At 48.5% G+C, this 27,457-nt stretch overlaps 1 protein-coding gene across 6 annotated transcripts in view; it reads left to right on the top strand.

The window, feature by feature from the left end:
• The first annotated feature begins 959 nt into the window (after window positions 1-959).
• Window positions 960-27,457, top strand: part of NFATC2 (nuclear factor of activated T cells 2) — a 178,586-nt gene continuing 152,088 nt past the window's right edge. For 2 of the 6 annotated variants that reach the window (XM_525356.8, XM_063802590.1), the window contains exon 1: window positions 21,500-21,855. In XM_525356.8, coding sequence (XP_525356.2) covers window positions 21,726-21,855 — 130 coding nt within the window. In that variant the 5' untranslated portion in view covers window positions 21,500-21,725. Of the gene's footprint in view, window positions 1,838-21,499; window positions 21,856-27,457 lie in introns of those variants that run through there. The other 4 variants (XM_063802591.1, XM_003317015.7, XM_063802592.1 and 1 more) reach the window with 4 other exon arrangements.

The raw sequence follows: 27,457 nt of genomic DNA, 5'->3' as shown, positions 1-27,457 counted from the left end.
TGTGCCTCAGTTTCCCTTTTGGAAAGTGGGAGAGAGGATCCCCTCCTTGCAGGGTGGTTGCAAGAAATTTGGTGGCGCCACGATTTTTGAGTTACTCGAGAGTCAATGAGACTTCCTTACCTTGAATTCCTTGGCACACAGTAGGTGGACAGATAATGGCTGCTCTCTGGGGGGAACAGCATTACTTAGGCTGTCCTGCTGGAGGCCACCCTGGTTGAGGCAGGCTTGAAGAGAGTCCCCTGGGCGGGGCTGGAGGTGGGGCTTTCTCAGGCGCAGTTCCAGTTGGTCTCTGTGGGCCAGCATCTATCTCCAGCAGGAGTGGTTATGTCTGCGAGCTGCCCAGTGAGGCTATTGTGGGCCAGTACTGGAAAACAGAGTGGTCCCACGGATGGAGCCAGCTGCCTCTCAATGCCTCTTTAAGTTCAAGTCTCTCTGTAAGAGCGTGCGGGGGGAGGGGGGGTGTGTATGTGATGAGTCACCAGCCTTGGTTGCTATCCACACTTTTATCAGAGCTCACAACAGTATCTGAAGTCCATTTTCAAAGCCAGCTTTATCTTTGGGCTCAGAATTTCCCACCCTGCAGGCAGGTGAAGAGGCAGACCTAGTCCAAGTCCAGAAAAGGCATCTTGACCGCTGCACCTCTCCCTCTCCCCCTCCCCACGGACCTTCTGGGGGTCTCGTGGCCTATTGCTGTGAACCATGCGTGGCATCGCAAGGACTTTCTTCTGGACACTGTGCAAAGTTCATGATATCCTTTCTCTTTATTTTCCTGTTTATTCGGAGCATGTGTAAACACACGGGTTGCCTGGTTTCAGCTTCTCTTTGGCCATTTCATTATTTCTGGAGCCTCTGAGCATCACTGGAAACCTTGGATTTTCTAAATGAATCTAAAAATAAACTCTTTGAAAAAAACTTCTCGAAGTTGGAGAGTTGACACAAGGCACCGTTATTTCTTTCTTTTCCTTCCTCCCCCTTCTCCTCTTCCTTCTCCCCACCATCCTTGAACACACAAAAATCTGGGCAGCCAGAGGCCGTGAGGGACTGGGAAGGGCCCCTGGGCAAACGTCCAGGAGCTTGGACAACCTGGGGTGTTGATTTGAACCCTGGGCAGCTTTCTCCAAGAGGCGCCCGCTTGGCAAATGGGGGGCTTGGGAGTCTCGGGCTTGATTTATGAAAAGCTGCCACGGGCCAGGGAAGGCGGTGGCTGGGCACTCCTTGCAAACAGCCGCCTGGAGCTCCTGCAGGGCTGACTTGGACACTCGCACGCCCCCACCCCCTTCTTCTCGCCGTCGCCCGCTTCGCTCCCTCTCCCAGACTTTTCTCCCGAACAATCAGGGACTTGTGCTGGCGGCCGAAGGAGCCACGGAGCTGGCTGGCCGCGGAGGAGGCGACGTCATGGATTCCTGAGTGTGAAGTTTGCAGGAAAGCCCTTAGTTTTGGAGATGGACGGGATCCAGTGGTTTCCATGGCGCTGGATAAACAGGAGGAAACAGTGAGGGAATCCCGTTATTTTACTGCATTGAAAGCCTATAAACACGGAGCGCGGGGAAGGAAGTCGCGTTGCCTCTGGAGTAAGCCGGATCGCGGAGCCGCGCCGACTCCGCCGAGCCGGGAGCCGGGAGGCGCGCAGCTCCCGGGTCGCTCCGAGGCTCCTCGGCCAGGGCAGCCCCGCGGGCACGCGGTAGAGAAGACGGCGTCCCCTCGGCTGCTGGTCGATACAAACAGATCCCCCTTTCCAAACACGCGCCAAGCCCCCGTGCCCTCCAGATGCAGAGAGAGGCTGCGTTCAGACTGGGGCACTGCCATCCCCTCCGCATCATGGGGTCTGTGGACCAAGGTAACTGACTCTCGATCCCTTCCAGCCTTTTCCGCTCGCTCCTCCCGGCCCTTTCCTGCTGCTCCCGTCCCGGGCAGCACTTTCAGCTCCCGGCAGAGGTCGGTGCGGGAGGCCTGGGGACCCCGCTCGCCCTGGGCGCACAGGTAGCGTGGCCCGCGGAGGGGCGCCCGCGCCCCGGCCAGGGAAGGGACACTTGGGAAGGCGACTTTGGACAACTTTGCGCGGGGGCAGGGAAGTGTCCCGGGCCGGGATTCCCTAGGCCAGTCTGTCGGGAGGATTTTCCTCTCCACGGGACACCGGGAGGGATTCTCGCTACTAACCGCTGGCTGTTTAACCGTTTCAGCACTCGGCTTTTGACAGCAAATGCCATAACGCTGCAGTATTATTATTATTACTTTTTTTTCTTTTAAGAGAACAGGCTTGGCATTTTACTATACAGCAAGTATAGTAAGGAAGACTTTGCTTTCTAACAGTTACAGCAGCAGCGGATGCTCTGGGACATTTAAACTATTTTCTTCCCCCTTTTTGATGTGCCTGCTGGATAGAGTCCTCCAGCTACCCCTTTAAAGTGCAATGTACCATCAGTTTGTTTGGGGATCTGATTACACTGTACTTTCCCTGTTTCTGCTTCTTTCCCCCTTCTCTTGGATTTAGTCCTGGTATCACACCACTTGGATCTTATGGGAGGGGGTTAACTATAAGGAGCATAAGATATGAAAATGTCCCATCTGGTCGGGATTGCGGAGGGGCTTTGGCTCCACAATAACGAATCGGTCTTTAAAAGTGGAAATGGGCAAAGCGTTGTGTTTTTCAGAGGGGAGCACTGCGTTGGGGGCTGCGGGGCCTGGCTGCCAAGTGGGAGGGGCTTCGAGAGTTAAGTGAAATAAATTCGCGGAGGAGGAGTTAGCCTCCTGTCATAAAATCAGAGTTGAATGTAGGTTTTGTGCTTTGCGTGGCTGATTAAAGTTCGGGGTGTGGGGGTGGGGGGGAAGAAATGACAATTTCAGTAAATAAACCTGAGAGGCTCTTTCTTTCTTTCTTTCTTTCTTTTTTCTTTCTCTCTTTCTCTTTCTTTCTTTCTTCTCTCTTTCTTTCTTTCTTTTCTTTCTCTCTCTTTCTTTCTTTCTTTCTTTTTTTTTTTTAACTAGATTGAAGCCAAATGCCTTGGGTTAGGTAAACGGTGTGCTTTGCCACGGCAGACCTCAATGACACATAGTTTTAGCTGAGCTGCGCTTTTGAAAGCAAGACCCTGCCAGGACTTCGAACGTTTTAACGGGTACCAGTTTATCCTGTCCTCTGCTAGTGGTCAAGCCTATGACATAATGGCAAAAAAAATTTACTGATATCGTATCATCTGTAAAAGCAATGCTCTCAGACAGATGACAGATATATTAAGGGCGAGAAAGGGTTTTTACTGTCATAAATACTGAAACCGGGTGTTTGATGTTCTCGTGGTGGGGGTGGAGGTCAGCCTAATGCCAAATTTAGCTTCATTTGGAAAGAGAGAGAGAAAGAACTTGGATGAGAAACTGGGCTTCTGTTTTACTGTGTGATCTAACACAAGCCTCGAATTTTATTGAGGCTGCTAACTCTGTGCCCCAGGTGTATGAACTAGTTCTGCGAAGGTTTCAAAATGTGGGTATGTTGTGTGCGCATGTTCAATAGCTACCCTCCCCAGCCCATGCTCATGCGTGCAGGGATTGTGGGTGTATGCACACCAGTGTGTGTGCGTGTGTGTACATGTGGGAGACAAGGGCACCAGATTGTTCCAGGCGAACCACACTTGGTCTGCCAAGGCAACTGGGCACATAGAATGCAGTTCCAGGCATCGGAGACAGCTGGCTTGACACAGGCTGATCCAAATGCTCCCACTATGCCCTGCACGGTGGTCTCTTGAGGGAAAGCCCAATATCCCATCCAATGGGTGGGGTCATTAAATAGAGAAGAGAAATATTTGCATTTAAAAAAATTCCAAACTTTCTGCACAGAAAGCGGCATTGGCCCTGCGAAAAACTGAAGATCTGAAAGAGGTGTGTTCAGTTTTATCTGAAGTGAGATGATGGAAAGTATTTCAGGAATAAACAAACCCAGGGTGAGCTTTGTTCTCTCCCAAACCCAGACTCCCTGCCTTCTGCTTCCATTAGAATTTCTGCTTGGCCACATCACAACTGTGTGATCTTGGGCAAGTGACTTAACTTCTCTGTGCCACACTTTTCTCATCTGTAAAATGGAGCCAATAATTATGTCTCTCTTCCAGGGTTGTTATGAGATTCAATGAGGTAAAACAGATAAGGCACCGAAAATGGTGTCTTGCTCATAGTCAATGCTCCATAAATATTAGCTGCAAATCCTGTTATATTAAAGATGCAAAACAATAAACTGAGGCTGTGGAGAAACTGGATTTGACAGTAAACATTCTTTGAAGAGATGCAGTACTTTCTACTTTCCAAAGTACTTTTAAACTTACTGGAACTTTATAATGACACAGATAGGGTTAAGATCTTGGCTTGTGAAGCCTCAATTTTCTCATTTGCAAAAAGGAATAATGATAGTATCAACTTCATCGGATTGTCAAGAGCATCGTATGAAATGATGCATGTAAAATGCTCAGTTCTGTGCTTAACATGCAGTAAACACACACCAAATAGTATTGTCTGACAGTTGAGGATAGTGAGACCCGGCTTTGCCCAAGGTCACATAGCAGATAAGGAGCACGGTGACTGGCACACAGTGAGTGCTCAATTCCTGCCCTAGATGGTGACGGCAAGCATAAATTTATCATTGACTGGAGTAGGACAAGGGGCTAAGTGTTCTGCAAGCATTAAGTCTTTTAATTGTTATAACACTGTAGATGGTAAGTACTGCAATCATGGTCTCCTTCCTGGAGGAGGGGTTGGGCACAGAGATGTGTGGCAATGGGCCAAGTGTTATCCAGGAAGAAAGTGGTAGAGCCTTAATTTGAACTCTTCACCATATGCTCTGCTGTCTCTGAAACTCAATAACATCATCATAATTTTTTATACCATTTGACAGATGAGGTGACCGAGGTGGGACCAGAGCCTGGTTCTGGGATCTTTCCCCAATACCACGTTGTTCCCTGACATATGCTGGAAGGGAAAGAGACATATGGGAGGATGTGGAGGGTATAAGTCTTATTGCTAGAGGTGGTGAAACTGAGGCAGCAGCTGATTTGTGCTTTAGCGAGGGCTTCTTGCTTTGATTTCCCTCAGGGAAATGAAAGCATAAGGCTTCCACTCTTAGTAGAAGAAGAAAGTCCTCAGCCAGCCAGTGTGGCAGCTCCAAAGCCCATGCTGCTTTCTGTACTGAGAGCCCCTCCCAGGGACCCCTCCTCCTGGCTAGTCTTTCCCTTGCTACCCAGATGGCCCTTCGTCCAGGAAGCCCCTCCAGCTTGCAAGCCTCTCTTCTCAGACTCCAGAGAAAATCACACTTTCACCAGACACTCCCCTGACTAACTTTATTAAGAACTTTCTTTGGCTAGATTACAAGCCCCCTGAGGCCAGGGATCGGGTCTCCTATTTCTGTGAGTCTCCACTGGGTCCCAGGTAACATTGCTACTATCCAAGAGGTTAACAGCTTGAGGTCTGAATCAGAGGTTCAAATCTTGGCCACTTGTATGAGTTACTTCACTTGTGCCTCAATTTCCCCATGTTATGAGTGATATTAATATTACCCAGAATAATATTTAGTAAATGTAACAACCAGATACAAACCAATCAGAACCGTAGGAGCAGGGCCCCTAGACACTTCTCTGCTGGGCCAGGCTTTAACTATTTATTTGCTGAATTGTGGGGAGGGTCCCAGGCAGTAGAAGTCTTTGGAGGGTGGTAGGAAGCAGGGGAAACAGCAAATAATCTATGGAAGTTCTCAATCCTTTAATAAACAATATAATCCAGAAGGTACCCATTCAAAAAATAATTGCGGTCATTACTATTGTATAATTTATTATTTCAACATTTACCTCGCCCCCCCCCCAAAAAAAAAACCAATGCCTAAATCCAATTACTAAATACTTTCTCATGCGTTTTCTCATTGGATAACTCACACTTAATATGTAAATGACTGATTATTTATACTTCCTGACTGGAAGAAGCCAGTCAAGTTTCTATTTTTTTATTTTTGAGACAGGGTCTCACTCTGTTGCCCAGCATGGAGTGCAGTGGTGCGATCATGGCTCACTGTAGCCTTGACCTCCTGGGCTCAAGCAATCTTCCCACCTCAGCCTGCTGGGTAGCTGGGACTGGAGGGGTGCACCACCATACCTGGCTAACTTTTTAAATTGTTTGTAGAGATGGGGTCTTGCTATGATTCCCAGGCTGGTCTTGAATTCCTGGGCTCAAGTAATACTCCCATCTTGGCCTCCCAAAGTGCTGAGTTTACAGGCATGAGCCACCATGGCCGGCCAGGTTCCTATTTTTGTTCCTTTGCTAGAACAGGAATTTGAGAATCTCTGACTGCCCAGCCTGGATGGGAGGCCTCCTCTGGGCTCTGCTGGCCTCTGTCCTGTGCTGCTTGCATCCTGGTACTAATCACACTGATGGTAATTATCTGACTATTTGTCCATGTCCTCCAACAGATTTGAACTCCAGGAACCAGAAACCACACCTGTCTTGGTCACCACTGTATCTTCAGTGCTAGGAGAGTGCCTGGCACTTAGTAGGTGTTCAGTAATTCTTTTGGTTAAATGGATGGATGAATGAATGAGTTAGGAATGAGTGCAGCGCAGGAGAAGTTCTGTGGCTTGTTAGGACCACAGCATTCGGACAAGCTGAAGGACTGCACTCTCATTGTGTCTCACTCTCTTCTGCTTCCTTTTAACAATGATAGTGACCTTTTGACTTCCACATTGTCCCAGCCAGAGCTGGTGACCTCAGTAGGATTTCTCCTGGGCCATCCAACAGATACTCACATGTCTCTTGTTTTCTGGAATAAATAAGCCCCCAATAACAGCAACAAGCCACAAATGACAATGACAGTGACAGCAGCCACCACTCACTGAGTGTCAACCGTGTGTCAGGCACCATGCCAAGGCCTTTCATGTACCACCTCAAGCATCCTCTCTCCTGTCCTCCCCATTTTGTACAGGGAGATAGAGTCACTCACCAGAGTCGCAGCCCTAGCGAGTGGTGGAGCTTGGATTCAAACCCACACCCCTGTTGCTCCCTGACTGTAATGCTGAATAATAATAATAGGGCGATCATCTTTTCCCTACTGGATGCGTACCCTAAGGCCAGCCACTTTACAGATATTATCTCATTGGATTCTCACACACACCCAAAAAACCCTGAGAGCTTGGTATAGAGTAGGACCCTCGTTTTAGAGAACACGGGGAGTGGTCAAGGCATTTTATGGGGCAGCCCTAGGCCCAGCTGATGCCAAAAGCTTGGTTTTTAAGGGCTCCGTGGTCCAGTCTTTACTGCTTCCTGCAGCAGGACTATTCAGCCAAGATGAGCTGAAGAGGAAGGCCCCAGCCCCCTAAAGGAGCCAGCCCGCCACGAAGTCTGGAGTCAGGGGAATCTCTTCCCTTCCTGCTTGACTTTCTGCACCACGCAATGACTCCTAGCAGCCCCCATCCCCTCCCTCTGGCTCTCTATCACAATGGACCTATCCAGGGCTCCTTTCCTCAGAGCTTCTCTGGGTGGCTGAAGCCCAGCTGGGTGTTTCTTTCCCCTGACACTCCGGGGCTCCGGGCTCCAGCAAAATTGCTGCTTCCATGCTGGCCTTTGCCTGTGCTATCGCTCCTCCTCACGGGCACTGTTGGTCCCTCTCTTTGCCTGTGCTTGAGTGAGGCTTCCTATCTGGGTTTCTCTCCTTTCCTTCACATCTTTCTTGAAGGCCCAGCCCAGTTTCCATCTCCTCTTAGATGCCCCCTTGACCATTTAATGTGTTTTCACCAAGATGTTTGGGGATCTATCACGTGCCGGGTACTTTCCAAGATGCTGGGGATTCAGCGGTGAACGAGGCAGATACAGAGCATGGCCTCATGAGGCTTGCCAGGAAATAGCCAGGATGACTTCAGATGCCGTCAAGGACCAGGGACCAAAGGAAGTCTAAAGGCCACTGTTACGGTTAAAAGGAGAATGGAGTTGCGAACGACTTGGGGTGTGTGTGTGTCTGGTGAGTGGGTGGGTGTAGTAGTTTCCAGTGGCTGCTATAACAAATGACCACAAATTGAATGGCTTTAAACAATACATATTTATTCTCTCACAGTTCTAGAGGCTGGAAGTTTGAATCAAGGTGTCACAGGGCCATGCTCTCCCTGAAGCCTCTAGGAGGAAACCCTTCTTTGTCTCTCCCAGCTTCCAGTGGCTCCTGGAGACCCTTGGCCCTCTGTGGCCTGTGGCTGTGTCACTCCCATCTCTGCCTCTGTCTTCATGTGACCTTCTTCCCGAGTGCATGTGCGTTGATTCCTCTTCTCACGGGGACAGCTGTCATTAGCCTGGACCCCTTTAAGTCTAGTATGACTTCATCTGAACTTGATTACATCTGCAAAGACACTATTTCCAAATAAGGTCCCATTCATAGGATCTAGAGTTAGGACTTGAATATATTTTTTTGGTAGGGTCAGGAGGGACGATTCAATCTACAAGAGTAGGATTCCTCATTCGGGCTGGATAGCCCTTCCTCTCTAAGGCAATATCTTTTTTTTGGTTGACCCCTGAATGGTGAGGAATCCGCCTGAAAGATGTCTGGAGGAAGAGCATTCCAGGCAGAATGAGAGATGTGTGCAAAGGCCCTGAGGAGAGGCATGTGCTCGGGATGCTCAGTGAACAGCAAGGAGCCCAGTGGGGCTGGATCAGAAGGGGCAGGGGGGAGCATGATGGAGACAAGATCGTGGGACAGGATCACATAGGATCTTTTTTTTTTTTTGAGATGGAGTCTCACTCTGTCGCCCAGGCTGGAGTGCAATGGCGGCAATCTCAGCTTACTGTAAGCTCTGCCTCCCGGATTCATGCCATTTTCCTGCTTCAGCCTCCCGAGTAGCTGGGACTACAGGCGCCCGCCACCACACCCAGCTAATTTTTTGTATTTTTAGTAGAGACGGGGTTTCACTGTGTTAGCCAGGATGGTCTCGATCTCCTGACCTCATGATCCACCTGACTCGGCCTCCCAAAGTGCTGGGATTACAGGCATGAGCCACCGCACCCGGCCCACATAGGATCTTGTAAGGAGTCTGAAGTTCATTCCTGGGGTAATCAGGAGCCCCTGGGGGAATGTTCAGCAGCAGTGGTATGTGGTCTAATGAATCTTTTCAAATGGTCATGCTGCCCATTAAGGGGAGAGCAGCCTCTAGCCAGGTAAGAGTGAATGCTAGGCAGGCAAACAGGAGGCTGCTGCAGTGGTCCAGGCAGGAGATGAAGATGGCTGGGGCCAGTGTGGGGCAGGAGAGGTGCTCAGAAGCAGTGCCTCCCAGTCCATAGAGCTTTCTTCTTTAGGGTTCTCAAACTGTGTTCCCTCGAGCCCCAGGGTTCCACAGGGATGGTCCCTGGCTTTGGTACCTAGGGGTAGATGCCATCAATCCTATGAATATTCGAACCACTTCAGATGTGCTTTCTTGTCAGCCCCGCCTGGATTCCCCTCGTCAGCTCCTCCTCCACCCTCCGCTATCACTGGCAGTCATGAAGACTTTTCGGGGTTTCATCTTGATCCAGAAATGTCCCTCGGCAAATCCACCCTTAGCTAATCACCCAGGAATAGCATGACTCAGTAATGAGTATCAGACTTGTGCGAGACAAAACCATTTTCATGGTGCACGTGTGACTTTGCAAGTCACACCACAACCTGCTGCACGCCCTCATTTCCTTAACTGAAAAGTGGGCTATTAGTAATTCTTACACATGGGGGTACTTTAAGGTTGAAAGGAAATCGTGTCTGTGAAGCTCTCAGCAAAGACAAAGTGGTCAGTTCCTGTTAGCTTCCATTTTTACTATTGTTTTAAATTCAATTTCTTTCTTTCCTCCAGCTCAGTAACTTTCAGGAGTTCCTGTAGGGACAAATCCACTTTCTACCAAGCCTCTGGGGTCTTTTCTGTAGGGTCCTGATGACCCACTTCAATCACTGAGCCACTGAGTCCAGAGGTGCTTGTGGAGAGTCTAACAGATGCAGAGCTCCTGGCGAGGTGGTGGGGAGAAAAATCCAACATCTATGAGACATGCCCGTTTGCATTTGAAAGTCAGATAGAGATGTTTTTGTGAAGTTGGGGGAGACATAGGAAGTCATTTATAAGCTAAGTGACTATGAGCTTAGGTGAGGTCTAGTGATTGTGTTGATGGAGAAGCAAAAGAGGGAGAGAACAGCCGATGTCCTGTGCTTTTTTGGAGGCGGTGGGGATGTGTGCTCCAGGGTTTAGTTGTGCGGATGGGAGCTGATGATGGGTTCCTCTGAGTCAGCCAGCTTGTCCTCATCACTCCCTGACTTCAAAGATTAGGAAATCGGCACAGATGTTTGAGTCTGCAAAGAATATGGCAGGGAAGAGAATGGAGAGAGAAATGATCTTGGGGCATACAGGGGAAGACAGCTTGGGTGACTGAGGGGGGACAGTGGGCCGACGGTGACAGGTACATTGAGTGAGAAATGATTGTGGGGATGGGCAGATATTAACCAATACTCTATCCCCTAACGAACCAGCCCTACCCACCCTGCCCCTTGAGGTTCTACCTTGGTAGAAGATGGAGCCTCCCTGGCAGAGGGATGGCGGCATCTCCTGTTCAGTTAAGATCAAGGACCGTCGTTTAAGGGGGAGGCAGGTTTACTGAGCCTGCCCTCCCTCTTTTTTTTTTTTTTTTTTTTTTTTTGAGATGGAGTCTTGCTCTGTCGCCCAGGCTGGAGTGCAGTGGCATGATCTCGGCTCACTGCAAGCTCCTGCTTTCCGGGTTCATGCCATTCTCCTGCCTCAGCCTCCCGAGTAGCTGGAACTACAGGCACCTGCCACCATGCCCGGCTAATTTTTTGTATTTTTAGTAGAGACGGGGTTTCACCGTGTTAGCCAGGATGGTCTCGATCTCTTGACCTCGTGATCCACCCACCTCGGCCTCCCAAAGTGCTGGGATTACAGGCATGAGCCACCGCGCCCAGCATGCCTGCCCTCCTTCTAAACGTTTTTACCCAAGACAGAGGGGAACATGCTAGAAAGCAAGGAACAAAGAGGAGAAACGAAACCAGGGCAAAGTAGTTGTGCGGGGACCAGGTGGAAGGAATCAAGAATCTGCAGCCCGGGCGCTCAAGCTCACAGGCTCCCGGCAGGTGGAACAAATGAATGAGGAAGACAGGTGGGGGCTGGGGCAAACTGAGGAGGGCATCCCCAGGGAACAGCCTCTACTCATCTCCAGCCGATTGGTCCATATGGGAATGTAGGCCTGGAGTGGCGGGATCTGCCTGCCTTTTTTTTTTAAGAAGTTGGAAATTTGGACTTTTATGTGAAATCTCCCAATTTAAAAATGTTAGCTCGTCATGGACACAGGGAGGGAAACAACAAGCACTGGGGCCTTGCCAGGAAGGTGCGGGAGGGAGAGCATCAGGATAAATAGCTAATGCATGTGGGGCTTAGTACCTAGGTGATGGGTTGATGGGTGCAGCAAACCACCATGACACATGTTTACTGATGTAACAAACCTGCACGTCCTGCACATGTATCCCAGAACTTAATATAAAATTAAAAAAAATAAAAATGTTAGTTCAGATTAAAAATAAATTACTGGGCAGGCCAAACATAATATGCCTGCAGGATGGACTTGGCGGAGCTCCTGCAGACCTGTGACTTCTACTGCTGTCAAATGGGGCATCTCCCTACAGTCCACACGTTGATTTGGGTGTTGGCTTTTAGTAGAACCCTGCTGTCTTACGAGGTACTGATGGCCATCAGTGCCTGCCCAGTGGGAGGGTGGCATATTCAACTAACGGCCTTTTGCTGCAATCCCCTCTTGGAAAATAGTTTTCTCACAACAGATAAGTCCTCTTCGGGCTTTAAAAGACTCTGTAGGAGATGATAGATTGGAGTGCAAGTCAGGTTTGAAACTGTCTTGTTTTCTCAATCTATAAGGAGCTCATCCCTAAAAATGGCTTTGCAAGAGCATGAGGAAGCCAATGAGGCATTTGGGGGAGCAAAATGCAAGAAATTCAGTAATCAGGATGAACTATATGTATATATATATACACACACAGACACACATACATATATGAAATGTATATATATTTGAGACAGGTACTTGCTCTGTCACCTGGGCTGGAGTGCAGTGGCACAAACACGGCTCACTGCAGCGTCAGCCTCCTGGGCTCAAGCCATCCTCCTGTTTCAGCTTCATAAAGATGGGGTGTCACTATATTGCCCAGGCTGGTCTTGAACTCCTGGGCTCAAGCAATCCTCCCACCTTGGCCTCCCAAAATGCTGGGATTACAGGCGTGAGCCCAGGATGAACCATATTTTAATACACATTTTTTTTTTTTTTTGAGATGGAGCCTCGCTCTGTCGCCCAGGCTGGAGTGCAGTGGCGTGATCTCCGCTCACTGCAAGCTCCGCCTCCCAGGTTCATGCCATTCTCCTCCCTCAGCCTCCCGAGTAGCTGGGACTACAGGCACCCGCCACCACACCCGGCTAACTTTTTGTATTTTTAGTAGAGATTGGGTTTCACCATGTTAGCCAGGATGGTCTTGATCTACTGACCTCATGATCTGCCCACCTTGGCCTCCCAACGTGCTGGGATTACAGGCATGAGCCACTGCGCCCGACCTAATATAATATTTTAAAAACAAAATTAATGCCAAAACTCCATGATAAGCTTTTTTTAAAAAGGCCAGATGCGGTAGCTTGAGCCCAGTTCAAGACCCACCTAGGCAACATAGTGAGACCTTGTCTCTCCAGAAAAAAAAAAAAAAAAAAAAAAAAAAATAGCAGGGCAGGTGGCAGGAGCCTGTAGCCCCAACTACTAGGAGGCTGAGGTGAGCAGATCATCTGAGCTGGGGAGGTTGAAGCTGCAGTGAGCCATGCTCTCGCCACTGCACTCCATCCTGGGTGACTGAGTGGGACCCTGTCTCAAAAAAATAAATAAATAAAAATGTTAAATAAAGACAAGATCAACATTACTCATTTTCCCTTTGGCCTTAGGGTGCAGTGTGGCTCACATGGACTGTTACTGACCCTGTCTTTATTAAAATTATAATAGCTTGTTCAGCGAGGATTTTTTTTTGCATTCATTTTGATGTTTTAAAACATGGAGGGAAGATATAATTTATCTAATTACTGAGTTTTTGGTGCCCTCTTTCATTTTACCTCTCTTGCCTCACCTTAGTGCCAGCCTTGCTGGAGTCAAATGCATCTGTGTATAAGTTATATATTAACACCTAGAGTGATCATGAGTCCCAGGGAATGCTTCCGTTGAAGGGAGATGGTTTCTGGAGTCTGGTAAAGAATGTTCCCACTTTTTGAATCCGACTTAAAACGTTTCAATGCCTGCCTTTTATAAGCAGTGTTTTATTATAATGGGAGGTTGTTAGGACATGGAGTTCATGATGAAAATTTGTGACTTATGTGTTATACAGATGGTCCCTGACTTATGATGTTTGACTTAGGCTTTCTTTACGATGGTGTGAAAGCGATATGAGTTCAGTAGAAACTGTACTTTGGGTAGCCATAAACCATTCTGTTTTTCTCTTTTGGCATAGTATTCAATAAATTACAGAAGATATTCAACACCTCATTATAAAGTAGTCTTTGTGTTGGGTTATTTTGCCCAAAATCAATTGTGTAGGTGACTGTAAATGTTCTGGGCATATTTAAGGTAGGCTAGACTAAGCTATGGTGTTCAGTGGGTTAAGCATATTAAAGGCATTTTCTTTGTATTTATTATTATTATTATTATTATTTTTTGAGATGGAGTTTCGCTCTTGTCACCCAGGCTGGAGTACAACGGCGCAATCTCGGCTCACTGCAACCTCCACCTCCCAGGTTCAAGCGATTCTCCTGCCTCAGCCACCCGAGTAGCTGGAATTACAGGCGCCCACCACCATGCCTGGCTATTTTTTGTATTTTTAGTAGAGATGGGGTTTCACCACATTGGCCAGGCTGGTCTCGAACTCCTGACCTTAGGTGATCCACCCACCTTGGCTTCCCAAAGTGCTGGGATTACAGGCTTGCATGAGCCACCGTGCTTGGCCTATCATTATTATTATTTTTTAGACATGGGGTCTTACTCTTTTGGAATGCAGTGGTGCGATCATGGCTCACTGCAGCCTCAAGCTCCTGGGCTCAAATGGGAGCCTGGCTAATGTATTTTTATTTTTCATAGAGACAGGATCTTACTATGTTGCCTAGGCTGGTCTCAAACTCCTGGCCTCAGGCCATCCTCCTGCCTCAGCCTCCCAAAGTGCTGGGATTATAGACGTGAGCCACCATGCCCTGCCTAAATGCATTTTCAACCCAACAATATGTTCAGTGTATCGTGGGTATATCGGGATATCACCCACCATAAGGTGAGGAGCACTTGTACACTATCAGAGCCGGCTACATAATTTTCAGGGCATTGTGCGAAATGAAAATGCATCGCCTCTTGTTCAAAAAGTATTCAGAATTTAAAAAATGTCAACAGCAGAGCATTCAAACAAGTGCAGGCTCCTTCTAAGCACAGGTTGTTCCAGGTGCGGAATGCCGTGTGACTCTGCATGTCACATCCCATGAAGCGAGCCCCGGCTGCTACTCAGATTAGCTTGGTTTTCCTTGTTAAACAATCCTTGAATTTTAGAGCTGAAATGGTAACTCAGGTATTATCTAATTCATCTCTTCCCATTTTACAGACAGAGAAACTGAGGCACTGAAGCTGTCTTGCTTAAAGGTCACAGAGTGAGAGGAAGAACTCAGTTTGGATCCTGGGCCTCCCAGCTCTGGGTTGTTCTTTAATGTATCACAAGATCACTCCAGGCTTGGTCAGACATTTATGTCTTCATGCCATTGACCTTCAGCAGGAAAGTCAGCCTGGAAGGGGTGGAAGGGGTTCGAATGTACCAGTCTTGTTATAAAGAACTCAAATTAGCTGGGTGTGGTGGCACATGCCTATAATCCCAGCTATTCGGGAGGCTGAGGCAGGAGAACCGCTTGCACCTGGGAGGCAGAAGTTGCGGTGAGCTGAGATTGCACTGTTGCACTCCAGCCTGGGCAACAAGAGCGAAACTCCATCTCAAACAAACAAACAAACAAACAAACAAAAAAACCCAAAAAACCTCAAGAAGCTATTTACATATTTTCTATAACAGAACATTGTCTTTTATAATAGTCTTTTTTTTTTCTCTCACTCCTTGTTTTGGAGACGGGGTCTTGCTGTGTTGCCTAGGCTGAAGTGCTGTGGTTTTCACAGGTGAAATTGTCACACATTGCCATCTCAGACTCCTGGGCTTGAGCGATCCTTCCATCTCAGTCTCCAGGTAGCTGGAACTACAGGTGTGCACCACTGTACCAGGCTCTTTTTCTTTTTAAGCAACATGTGCAGGTAGAATTTCCCTGAAGCCACTGGGTCAGATGACATGTTATTTCTCTACAAATAATTACAGGTATTGGAACCAGGCTAGAGGCTGGGCTGCCAAGGCTACAAAACATGCTAAATTTCAGGACATCCCTGTTGAGTCCCATAAAGCTGAGCAAAGAAGGGACTTTGGGTTCTCCTAGTGGTGCAGTTTTATTCACTGATTGATCTCAGGTAGAAGCTCTGTTGGGCGCCATTCTTCCATTCTTTCCTTCAGCTGCTTTTTAGTGAGAAGCTACCATGTACTGGGTACCAGTCTAGGATCTGGGGATACAGCTGGGGTTGCCAGATAAAAATACAGGATGTCCACTTAAATTTGAATTTCAGGTAAACAATGAATAACTTCTTAGTTTATGTGTGTCCCACATACTATTTTGGACATACTTCTACTAAGAAAAGCATTCATTGTCTAAAATTCAAATTTAACTGGGTATCCTGTATTTGTATTTGCTAAACTTGGCAACCCTAGATATCCCAGGGAAGAAAACAGACAAATATCCCTGCCCTTGTGGGGACTGCATTCAAGTGGAAGGAACAGGCAATAAAAGAAATATACATATGAATAAAATACACCATAGTGGAAAGGGCAATGAGGAACATGAAGCAGGGTGAGGAGACAGAGAATGCTGGGAGATGCGATTTTTATTAGGACAGGCAGGGAAGGTCTCTAAGAGGTGACTTTTGAGCTGTGAAATGAACAAAGTAAGGTAGTGGCCAGGCAACATCTGAGGGAACAGTAAGTACAAAGGCCCTGGGGTGGGGTCATGTGGGCGTTATCAAGGAACAGGCGGACGATCAGGGTGGCAGAGGGAGTAAGAGAAGGGGAGAATGGCAGGAGATGATACCCAAGGAGAGTCAGGTGGGACGTAGCTTACGTAGGGCCTTGCAGACCAAGGGCTTTGTATTTAATTTTAATTTAATGGGAAGCCACTGGAGGGTTTATCAGATGTATATTTTTTAAAGGCTCCCTCTGGCTGCTCCACATAGGGGCAAAAGTGGAAGTAGCAAGTCCAGGGAGGAGGCTTCTGCAGTTGTCTAAGTAAGAAATAATGAAGACCTGAATTCTTGGGAGGTGGGAGGAAGAACAGTGAAGTTAGTGAGAAACGGGTGGCTTTGGGTTACATTTGGTGCAACTGCCTGCATTTGCTGAGGGTTTGCACGTGGGCATGAGAAAAGGCGAGGACTCAAGAACCACTCTTTGGTGTTTGATTGGAGAACTGGATTACAGGCAGAGCAATACTTGAGTTGAGGCACAGTGAGGCAGGAACAGCTGGAGACGTAGGGTTTGGTTTCGGACACATTCACACTGAGGTGCCTGTTAGATGCTCCAGTGGAGATGTTGGGTCGTCATTGGATATACAAGCCTGGATTTCTGTGGAGAGGCCCAGGTTGTAGATAAAAACGAGCTTTCTACCAGAAGGTGGAAAGGAAGGCAGAGCTGTAGGTGGTGGGTAACTCCAGGGCCAGTCTTGAAGCAGCCTGGGGACGCAGAGCCACCTTGGGTGGCAGGAGGAGCTTCTTGAAGACGTTTCAGGAGTCAGTGCTTCTTGACTGTTTCTATCCAGGTGGACCCAAATTATGCTCCATTTTAAGGAAGCCTAGAAGAGGAAGAGAGGTAATTCACAGATGGACCAAAGGATGACAGTCTATGAGTCTTGTGAATCCTTCCACATTTTCTTATCTCTATGGCTACCACTTGTCTCTGTAGTCCACACCCCCATTATCTCTTGCCTGGACGGCTATAAGAACCATCTACTTGGTCCTCCGGCTTCAACCCTTGCCCCTGCAATTTCTCATCCTCAGAGAACCCAGAGCCATCATCTAAAAACTCATCTATGATTCTGTCATGTGCTGCCTAACACTCTCCAGTTGTTCCCAATTGCTTTCAGGTCCCAAACTCTCAACATGGTCTCCTGGGCCCCACTTACCTCCCAGCCTGATCTTACACCATCTTCTCATCCTTCCCTGAGCACCTGCCACTCCTGTCTTCTTTCGGGTCCTCCATCGTTTCATACTTTCCTCCTGCCTCAGAGCCTTTACACATACTCCCTCATCGCTCTGTTAGTACCTCCCCTCATCATTCCCTAACTAACTTCTACCAACCTTCCAGTCCCAGCTTAAACATCGCCTCCCTAGGGCAGCCTTATCTGAATTCCCTGTCTACGTCAGTTTTCCTTGACATAAGCTCTGTAACACATTCTCCTTGCCTTTCACGGCACATATCTCAGTCTGTAATTAGACTGTGGGTTAAGTGCATGTTGAAGGGAGCTGAGTTCCTGGGCCAGGGTCAAATAGTACCAATGTGTGCTAGAAGTTTCAAAGTCTCAGTGGCTTCACTAGCTTTCTGTTGCACTTCGGTTGGAGAGGCTGGGGAAAAACTCAGAGGCCAGGGTGTCCAAACGAGGTCAGACACAGGATAGAGAGAAAGTTGACAGCGATGCCCTGTGAAGATCACCATCCCACCTCCATCCCTCCACCTCCCAGAGTCACTCTCGATGCATAAAGGTCATGCATTCTGCTCCTGGACCTTGTTCCTAAGAGCACAGATTATTTATTTTTGAATTGAAAATATGCCTTTCCCCCAGCCCAAACTCCCACCCTTCAAGGTAACCCTTAGGGAAGAGGACCCTTTTACTCCCCACTGTCCAGCAGAAACTCTTTTATGGGTTGGCACCTAGTCTGAAGCACTTCCTTTTAAAGAACTCTGACTACAATAGTCCGACTCCAAATCCTAGAAGCTTTGAAAATATATCCACTGTTCAGAGGGACAACAAAGGCAGTTAGACTGTCCTGAACTGTCCTGCCTCAGGCTGAAATTTTTGTAGCACTTGATCAGTTGCAAAGTGATCTTCCCTTTAATATCTCATTTTATCATTGGGTATCTGAAGAGGAAGTGGAATTGGGGTAAGAATTTAGGTTCTTGCCGTAGCATTTGGGTGGCCAGGGTAAGCCTCATGGTGGAGGACCCTTAAAGAAAACTCTAAGGATTTTAAGGAGACTCAAACTCTACATTCATCCAGGCAAACATCTACTCTTCCATTGATTAATGGATCCACTCATCCGTGCAACACATTCACTCTTTCATCCATCCATTCATCCATCTATCCTCCATCAATCCATCCATGTATCTTTCATTCATCCATTTATCCATTTATCCTCCATCCATCCATCCATCCATCCACCCTCCATCCACTCCTCCATCATCCATCCATTCTTCCATCCATCCCCTATCCATCCATCCACCCATCTATTCATCCATCCATCCATCTTCCATCCATGCATCCATCTTCCATTCACCCATCCATCAATCCATCTACTTATCCATCCTCCATTTATCCACACATCCATTGCACATAAAGCTGCGAATGAGGTGGTCATAGCCCCTGCCTTAGTGGATCTCAGGCTAGTTAGTGGAGATAAAATTCTCTGATTGGCGCAGTCTGGGTCATTCATCCACTTCTTTGCTTGGGGAAGGTGGGGCAGCTGGGTTGATAGCTCTACCAAGATTATGTTTAGAGTAGTTTCCCCAAGGAACACACTGGGGTGCTGTTATGAGAAGAAGGGAGGAATTATTCTGGGTAGGCACAATCAACAAATGTCCACTAGATTTAGTGGAACTTAATAATTATGGGATGGAGGGATGAGAAAGGATGTGGGGAGGCATTCCTAGCTTTTCTCCTTTTCTAAATCACAGGGGAAGCCTGGTTTTCTTGTTTATTGGCCAAAATTTCATCATCTGGACCTTGGGTCCCTGTCATAAGGACCCAGAAGAATCCGTCTCTTTCTAGATACCTGTCTATAAGTATCCTAGCTGGGGTCTTCACTCTTCCTTCCTCCACCTAAATGCATCAGCTGCCCCCAAGATGCTTGTTGGATACACATGGCATAGAAGTGCTTATAGTTAGGAAACAAAGGCTGGAATTTCTTTATGCTCTGACAACCAGGAGGTGCTGCCCAAGACTCTGAAATGATTCCTGAGCCAGCCCCCAGGCCCCTGCAGTAGAGTTTGAGTCTAAACCAAAGTGGTTCTCATCTCTGGCCACACATTGGAAGCATCTGGTGAGCTTTTACAAAATACTGATGCCTAAGTCCCAACCCCAAACATTCTGATCAAATCGATGTCTGGTGGTGCTCAGGTAGTTGAATACAAATTTTAACAGCTCTCCAGGTGATTCTAATGTGTAGTCTGGGTTAAGAACCACTGGTCTGAGTCTAATTTTGAAAACCCCGTTCATAACTGTGCTACTTTGCTTTCAGGGCATAAGCATGATGAAGGGAGAGGCTGTGGCTTGTTGATGGTTGCATCCCCAATGTCTTGTGGCAGTGCCAGGCAGGTGCTCAATAAATATTTGTGGAATGATGGATGGCTTGGCACAAATCCCCTTAATGGAGCTGAGATGGCTCCCCTGAAGAATGCGTGTCCTCAATTCCTCCTGGCACATGGGGAAGGATTCGAATCACTTGAGGTCAAGCTGTGGTTCTCACGAGGATCTTAAGACCTCTCCTGTCTAATCTTCTCATCCTCAACACTGGCTGCACCTTAGATTCATCTGAAGTTTAAAAAAATTTTCAGGCCGGGCGTAGTGGCTCACACCTGTAATCCCAGCACTTGGGGAGGCCGAGGCGGGTGGATCACGAGGTCAGGAGATCGAGACCTTCCTGGCTAACACAGTGAAACCCCATCTCTACTAAAAATACAAAAAAGTAGCCGGACGTGGTGGCTGGCACCTGTAGTCCCAGCTACTTGGGAGGCTGAGGCAGGAGAATGGCGTGAACCCAGAAGGCAGAGCTTGCAGTGAGCCAAGATCACGCCACTGCACTCCAGCCTGGGCGACAGAGCGAGACTCCGTCTCCAAAAAATAAAAAAATAAAAAAAATAAAAATTAGGAATTCTGCTTCAGTGGGTTTGGATTGCAGCCCGGCACGGGAGTTTAAAAAGGTGTCCCAGGTGATTCTAATATGTGGGAAGGGTTGAAGACCGCTGTTTTGATCTTTTCTACCTCTGTGAGTCTGTTTCCAACTTCAGCTAAGTTGGTGGAGCCCCCTGGCAGAGTTTTATTGGAGGGTGTTCTTTAGTTACTGGGTCCTTATGCAGTGTTTGCCAAATGTACCTGTTCATTAATGCTCACGTTTGGGTGCTTAATTAAAAATACACATTCACGAGTCTGTATTCAGACTTATGGAATCAGAAGCTCCAGGGAGGGGCCTGGGAATCATGCTTTAAACAAGCAGCCAGGCGTGTTTGTCACTTGCCAACCGCCCCATCAGAACTGTACTCCTCGTTCTCCCTCCAGCACACCCAGCCCCTTCGAGCTCTGGCTCTGTGTTTTGGTTCTCACTGCCAGAACACACTTCCCCAAGATCGCCTCATCAATCAGGTTTCTTCAAATGTCACCTCCTCAGAGAGGTCCTCCTTGACCACCCAAGGGACTAAAGCCACCCCAACCTTTATCCCATACCCTGGTGAGTTCTCTCCTGGCCCCATAAGGAGATGCTTTTTGTCCTGTTTCTCTCCTTCAGGCCTCTCCCACTACCAAAGCCTGAGCTTCCGAGGGCAACAGTGTCTGGCTCCTGCTGGGTGCCCAGCACCTGGCACGTGGTAGGTGGCCAGGAGGCATAGCTGTAACGGGGGGGACTAGTGCTGTCAGTCTGATTCCTTCCTAGGCGCTGGGGAGTTGAGTTCAGGGCCATGCAGGTGTCTGAAGTATTGTGAAAATCATGCCGCCCCCGTGGGCACACGGAGACGCCTGGAGACACGGGTCTGCAATAGAAGGGGGTGGATACCCCCTTCCACCCCATGGAGAAGAAAAGCAGGAAAAAGTGTGGGGCCAGTGGGTCCCTTAGGGCAAAAGTCCTAGTGGCGGCAGCTTTCTTGTCTAGACCCTGGTTCGCGCAGGGCGTGTCGCACTCACCCGTGGAGGGTGGGAGACAGCGGCCGCCCCTGCGCCCAGCGGTGGCCCGGGACAGTGTGGTCAGGTCCGCGGGCAGCCTCCTTCCTCCCGGCACCGGCCAGCCCAGGCCGCGCGCCCCTCCCCTCCGGTCCCCTGGTGGCGGCCCCGCCCCCGCCGGCCTGGCCGCCCTGTCCCCGCCTCCACGCCCCCCCCCCCACTCCCCGGGCTGCAACAGGTGCCTCCGGAGCAGGAAGCTCGCGCCGCCGTCGCCGCCGCCGCCGCCGCTCAGCTTCCCCGGGCGCGTCCAGGACCCGCTGCGCCAGGCGCGCCGTCCCCGGACCCGGCGTGCGTCCCTACGAGGAAAGGGACCCCGCCGCTCGAGCCGCCTCCGCCAGCCCCACTGCGAGGGGTCCCAGAGCCAGCCGCGCCCGCCCTCGCCCCCGGCCCCGCAGCCCTCCTGCCCTGCGCGCCATGAACGCCCCCGAGCAGCAGCCCCAACCCGACGGCGGGGACGCCCCAGGCCACGAGCCTGGGGGCAGCCCCCAAGACGAGCTTGACTTCTCCATCCTCTTCGACTATGAGTATTTGAATCCGAACGAAGGTCGGTGGAGGCTACCCCTGGCCTGGCCCCTGAGCCCGCCAGGGGCTCAGGCCTGGGGACTGGGCACAGGAGTCCTCTTGGCTCCAGCCGTCCCCCTTCCTAAGGGGCCTGGAGGGAGGGTGCCCTTACCCAGGTGCCAGGGAGGGGAGGCGTCAGTGGCCACTGCCACCCTTAGGGGGCGGTCGGCTCCCTCTTGCCCCTTAGGGGCACCAGTTTCTGGTTGCTCATGACTGCTCCCTGAGGGTCACTCTCAGCAAAACAAAAGGTGGCAGGCAGGTCCCAAGGCTGGGGGGCGGGTGCTGTCTGCTGGCCTCTTGCCTGGGACTGGGCTGTCAAAGGGCAAGGGACATGATTTCTGTGCCTTTGGAGGGAGGAGGTGAGGAAGCGAAGAATGGAGTTAGCGGGGAGGGGTTGCAAAAAAAAAAAAAAAAAGGAAGGGGGTTGCAGCTGAACCCAGTTATCAAGGGTAGGAGGCGGCTCCTTCCCTCCAGGCACTGAAGTGAGGCCACGCAGCTCCCATCACCTCCTGTGAGCAGTGGTTGACCGGGACTTTGTGTTGAAACTGAGGAAGAGGTTGTCTGTCTGATGCTGGAGAGGGTTAAAACCTTTGGTATTATAAGGCCGGCCCATTTCCTCCCTGGGTTCTGCTGCTGAACCCATCACTTATCACCCACAAGAGGATTGGTCTGAGCTATATTAAGTGATCTTCTATGCTTAGTCCTAATGGATGTGGTGGGATGGGGTGGGGTGAGGGGCAGCTGCAGCATGGATTCAGAAGGACACAGGCCCTTTCTGCCTGAACTTTGTCACTCTGTGCCTCCAACTGCCCTCAGTTGCTGGGGGCTGGGGACTTCCCCGGGCTGGGCCCAATGCTTATCTGTCACTTCACGTGTTTAACAGGAGCGTTCGTTAGAGGGAGGAGGAGGAGGAGGGGGAAGCGGCCACACGCCCAACCTCACTGTGTATTTCTGGTTAGCAGGTTGTCTTGGAAAAAACAAAAAACCCAACCAGGCTTCCTGATTTTGACAGCCCAGCCCAGCCCAGCCAATGCTTGTTGAAGGCTCAGGGGCAGGCCTGTTGGTAGCTTCCAGACGCACTCTGGGCTTGCCTACATCTAGTGTGTAGGAAGGGCTTGTGCTGACTGGCTCGTGGAGGAAGCCTGTCAAGGAGGCTTGGTGGCCTGATGTTTCCCAAAAGCACTGTGTTAGGCAGATAATGAAGTTTTCGCTTCCATCGGTGTCCTCTCTGGCCACGTTAGGTGAGGGGTTTGCTTTAGCTTTGGGTATCCTCTCCCCTTGGATACCCAGAGATGGTCATTAGTAATAATTTTGTGTCTTGGCTGGAGATGGAAACAATTAGCCAACAGAAGAGACCAGTCTTCTAGAGTTGCAATCTGGAGGACATCTTTTGCTTTGAAAAGATACAATTAAGAATCTGCAAACGATCCGCACTAATATCCGTGGTCTTTCTGTTCATTAAGATTAAAGTCATGTTTTTCAGGGAACGAATACTCACACCCCTCCCAGATTGGTAATCAGCTTTTATTTTCCTTGTCGGGTGGGGTGGGGGGATTTCCGGGGAAATAGTTTCCAAGCCAAATCTGAAGGGAGGTACTTTTTATGGTTTTTCTTGGCAAGTGCTGCTTGGTGGCCACCAGATGGGTATCTAAATGACCACAATGAAAGCCCTGGAATCTGTTTTTTCGAAAAAAAAAAAAAAACTTCAGTTTTTGGAACAGTTTCAGATTTACAGAAAAGTTGCAAAGATAGCACAGAGAGTTCCCATACACCCAATACCCTGTTTCCCCGTGTTATTAATGTTTTACATTAGTATGGTGCATTTATTGTAACCAACAAACCAATATTGACACATTATTAACTGAGGTTTATGCCTTATTCAGATTGGGAATGTTTTATGTGACCTTCGCTGTTTTGAGGAGTGTTGGTTGTATTGTAGACTATCCCTTCATTAGACTAGGGCTCTAGGTTTTCGGGAGGAAGCCCACAAAGATAAAGCTCCCTTCTCATCACATCGTATCAAGAGTATGTACTATCCAGCCAGGCGTGGTGGCTCACGCCTGTAATCCCAACACTTTGGGAGGCTGAGGCAGGCGAATCACCTGAGGTCAGGAGTTTGAGACCAGCCTGGCCAACATGGTGAAACCCCAACTCTACTAAAAATACACAAATTAGCCAGGCATGGTGGAAGGCACTGTAATTCCAGAAACTCAGGAGGATGACGCAGGAGAATTGCTTGAACCCAGTAGGCGGAGGTTGCAGTGAGGCAGGTGGCACCATTGCACTCCAGCCTGGGCGACAAGAGTGAGACCGTGTCTCAAAAAACAACAAAAAAAAGTATACTATCCATGTCATTTATCATTAATGCTAACCTTGATTACCCAGTAGAGGTAGCTTTTCTCAGTTTCTTCAAACTCTTTGGAAGGCGTTACTACATGAAGCCCACACTTAAGGAGTACAGGGTAATACTCCAGAATCTGGAAAGCACTTACTCTTTGCTGAGAAGTAGGCAGCACAGAAGAGTTAGCACCCAGAAAGAGAAGGGATGCTGTGGCCGGGAGTGGTGACTCATGCCTGCAATCCCATCAATTTGGGAAGTTGAGGTGGGAAGATTGCTTGAGTCCAGGGCTTCAAGACCAGCCGGGGCAACATAGCAAGACCTCATCTCTAATAAAAATAAAAAAATAAAACAATTAGCCTAGCCTAGTTGCGCATGCCTGTAGACCCAGCTTCCCAGCTACTCGGGAGGCTTAGGTAGGAGAATCTCTTAACCCCAGGAGTTCGAGGCTGCCCTGAGCCGTGATCGTGCCACTGCACTCCAGCTCATGGGACAGTGCGAAACCCTGTGTCAAACCAACAAATCAGACAAAAAAAGAGAAGGGACATGGTAAGCTTTGAGAGGCTAATGTGAACTGCCCCAGATGTGCATCTGGCTCTGGGTCACCCAGATGTTAATAGCAGTCACCTCTCTTTGCTTCTGTATGGTGGGACTCCTCAGGGGTGAACACTAGCCTTAATCTTTTTATTAGGTTTTGTCCCAGATGGCAACATATTGGTGACGCATGTAAAGTTCTACCCTTAACTCTGGGCACGAGCTTGGCAAAAACCAAGGAAGGAAAGGTACTGCTAATGGGGCAGACATTGTTGATAGAATTGGTGAAGGTAAATTAGGGAATTTTGGAGAGGTCGGATGCTCATTTTATGGAGTTTAGCATGTAGCGGACGTTCATTAGCCCATGTGATTCCACTCCAACCTTAGCAGGCAGGCACTATTATCACCCCTGTTTTATGGAGGAGGAAGCTAAGGCACAGAGAGGTAAAGTAATTTTCCCAAAATAGGCAGTGTTGCTCCATACCATGTGTTCTGAACTATTGTGTTAGGGTCCTCATTCTCTCATTTGGTGAGAGACACGTGCAAACCAGTTAGCAAGGTGTCTGGGACCATGGCAGGGCTGGAATTGAAAACCTTGTTTACCAACAAGGTGATCTTGAGCAAGTCATCTAGCCTCTCTGGACCTCTGTCTGCTTATCTGTAAAATGGCTGAAATAATACCACTTGCCTCATAGGACCGTTACCTGCCTTGAATAGGTTAACCCATTTAAATCAACACAGCATGTGATCTGTTACTAGTGGTTTAGTAAACCCTTGCCTTTGTTAATGGAGGTGTTCAATTAATATGAGCCATTGTTTATTTACTCATTCAGCTATTGAGCACCCTCTGTGTTAGATCCTAGGGTCACAACGGGGAATGAGACCCAGATCCTGCCCTCTCTGAGCTACGGCCTCTAATTGTGCCTCTGTTGTTTTCTCTTGTCTAATTGCATTAACTAATACCTCCAGTAGAGTGTTACATGATAGTGAAGACAGTGGGCATCCTTGCCTTGGAGGAGGACTCCAGTGTTGGCTTTAAAATTGAGGTGTATGAATTATGTAAAGGAAGTATTAGTTCTTTCTTTTTTCCCCTGAGAGTTTTTATTACAAATGGGAGTTGAATTATATCAAAGGCTTTTTTAGCATCTATGGAAAAATATGATCTTATTCTTCGTAGACCTATTAATATGTTGGCATACATTATTAGATTTCTTTATATGAAGACATCCTTGGTATGGACTCCACTTGGTGTATTATTTTCTTAAGGTGGTTGTGGCATCAGATAATATTTAAGCATTTTTCAGTATTCATGAGTGATATTCATATTGGCCTATTTTTTGTGCTATCAGGTTCAGGTTTCTTTCCTTTTCTAAGCTCAGGAATAATTTCTGTCTCCCTGGGACTCCCTGGTCTCTAAAGCTGTGATAGAATTCCTCTGTGAAGCCGCCTGGACCTGGTGCTTCTTTGTGGAGTTGTTTCTTGATGGCTTTCTCTATACTGTGGGAATTGGTCTCTTTACACTTTCTATTTCTACTAGAGTCAATTTTTGTAAACTCTATCTTTCTGGGAAATTATCCATTTTATCTGTCTAGGTTTCAAATGTATTCACTAGAGATGTGCAAAGAAGACTCTTAATTTTCTTTCTAGTGGAGGAGACAACCAAGTACACAGTGACAGAAAGACCCGGGGGGCAAGGATGTGGGAGTCCTGATGGGGCCACTGATCCCACCCTGGAAGGGGAAGATGTGCTGGCTGTCAGCAGACAGTTCAGAAGCTGAATTCCCTTATGCATGCTTGTGAATACAATGGACTCTTATTTCTCCCAACTTGTAATACACTGAGAGAGACAGGTGGGTACTGGGAATCCCTGGTCACCTCCAGAGATGCCGGATCTCCAGTTACTGTGTTGGGGACAGATATGTGGGGAGTGCTCACATCTGCTTTGCCTTAACAGTCTGGTGCAGCCCTCCTTCAATTTCTGCTAAGCTAAAGCATTTAATACCAACTTCGGCCTTTCAGAAAGGAAAACTGGTTCCTTCTGATCACTGCTTGTTGTTTTATAGTCTATTCCTGTGATCCTTACACTTTTGAGGTCACAGCCCTTTAAAAAGCTGATGAAATCTGCAGATTCTATAGACACACACACGATGCGAGTGCATGCTCCACATGGGCAGCCCTTTCCCCTGGGCACTGCCCCCTCACCACATACCCCCTGCACCCCCCACCCACACATCCCCACCTCCCCTCTCCACTCCCTCTCATATCCCCCTACGTGCTTTTGATGTCATTTCTCAGCACTCACAGACCCTTCTGTGTCCCATTCCCTAATTTTACTGGCACTTCAGTGTAGGAACACCTGCTCTCGACCCATTCACAGGGCACAATTAAAACCCCATTCTTTCAGCAAACACACTGAATACTGGTTTTGTGCCAGGCCCTGTAGCGGCATAGGGACAAATTAGATATGGTGTCTGGCCTCCCCTGGCCCCCAGGCCAATATGGGTCACAGTCTGGTAAAGAAATAGGGACAAATGAGGTGCTGTGATACAGTATCTGTGTGTGTGTGTGTGTGTGTGTGTGTGTGTGTGTGTATTTGGTGCTTGCTAAAAATAGTGTTCTACACTAAGCAAGCAGGTTCACTAAACACACGTGACATTCAGAGACATTGCCTTCTGTGTTGAGTTAAGGACAGGCCTTAATAAGCCTGCTTTGG

The sequence above is a fragment of the Pan troglodytes genome, chromosome 21 (assembly GCF_028858775.2).
Source record: "Pan troglodytes isolate AG18354 chromosome 21, NHGRI_mPanTro3-v2.0_pri, whole genome shotgun sequence".
In the NCBI taxonomy this organism is placed as follows: domain Eukaryota; kingdom Metazoa; phylum Chordata; class Mammalia; order Primates; family Hominidae; genus Pan; species Pan troglodytes.
Note: the sequence above shows the minus strand (reverse complement) of the source record. Positions and strands in the feature narration are given on the sequence as shown.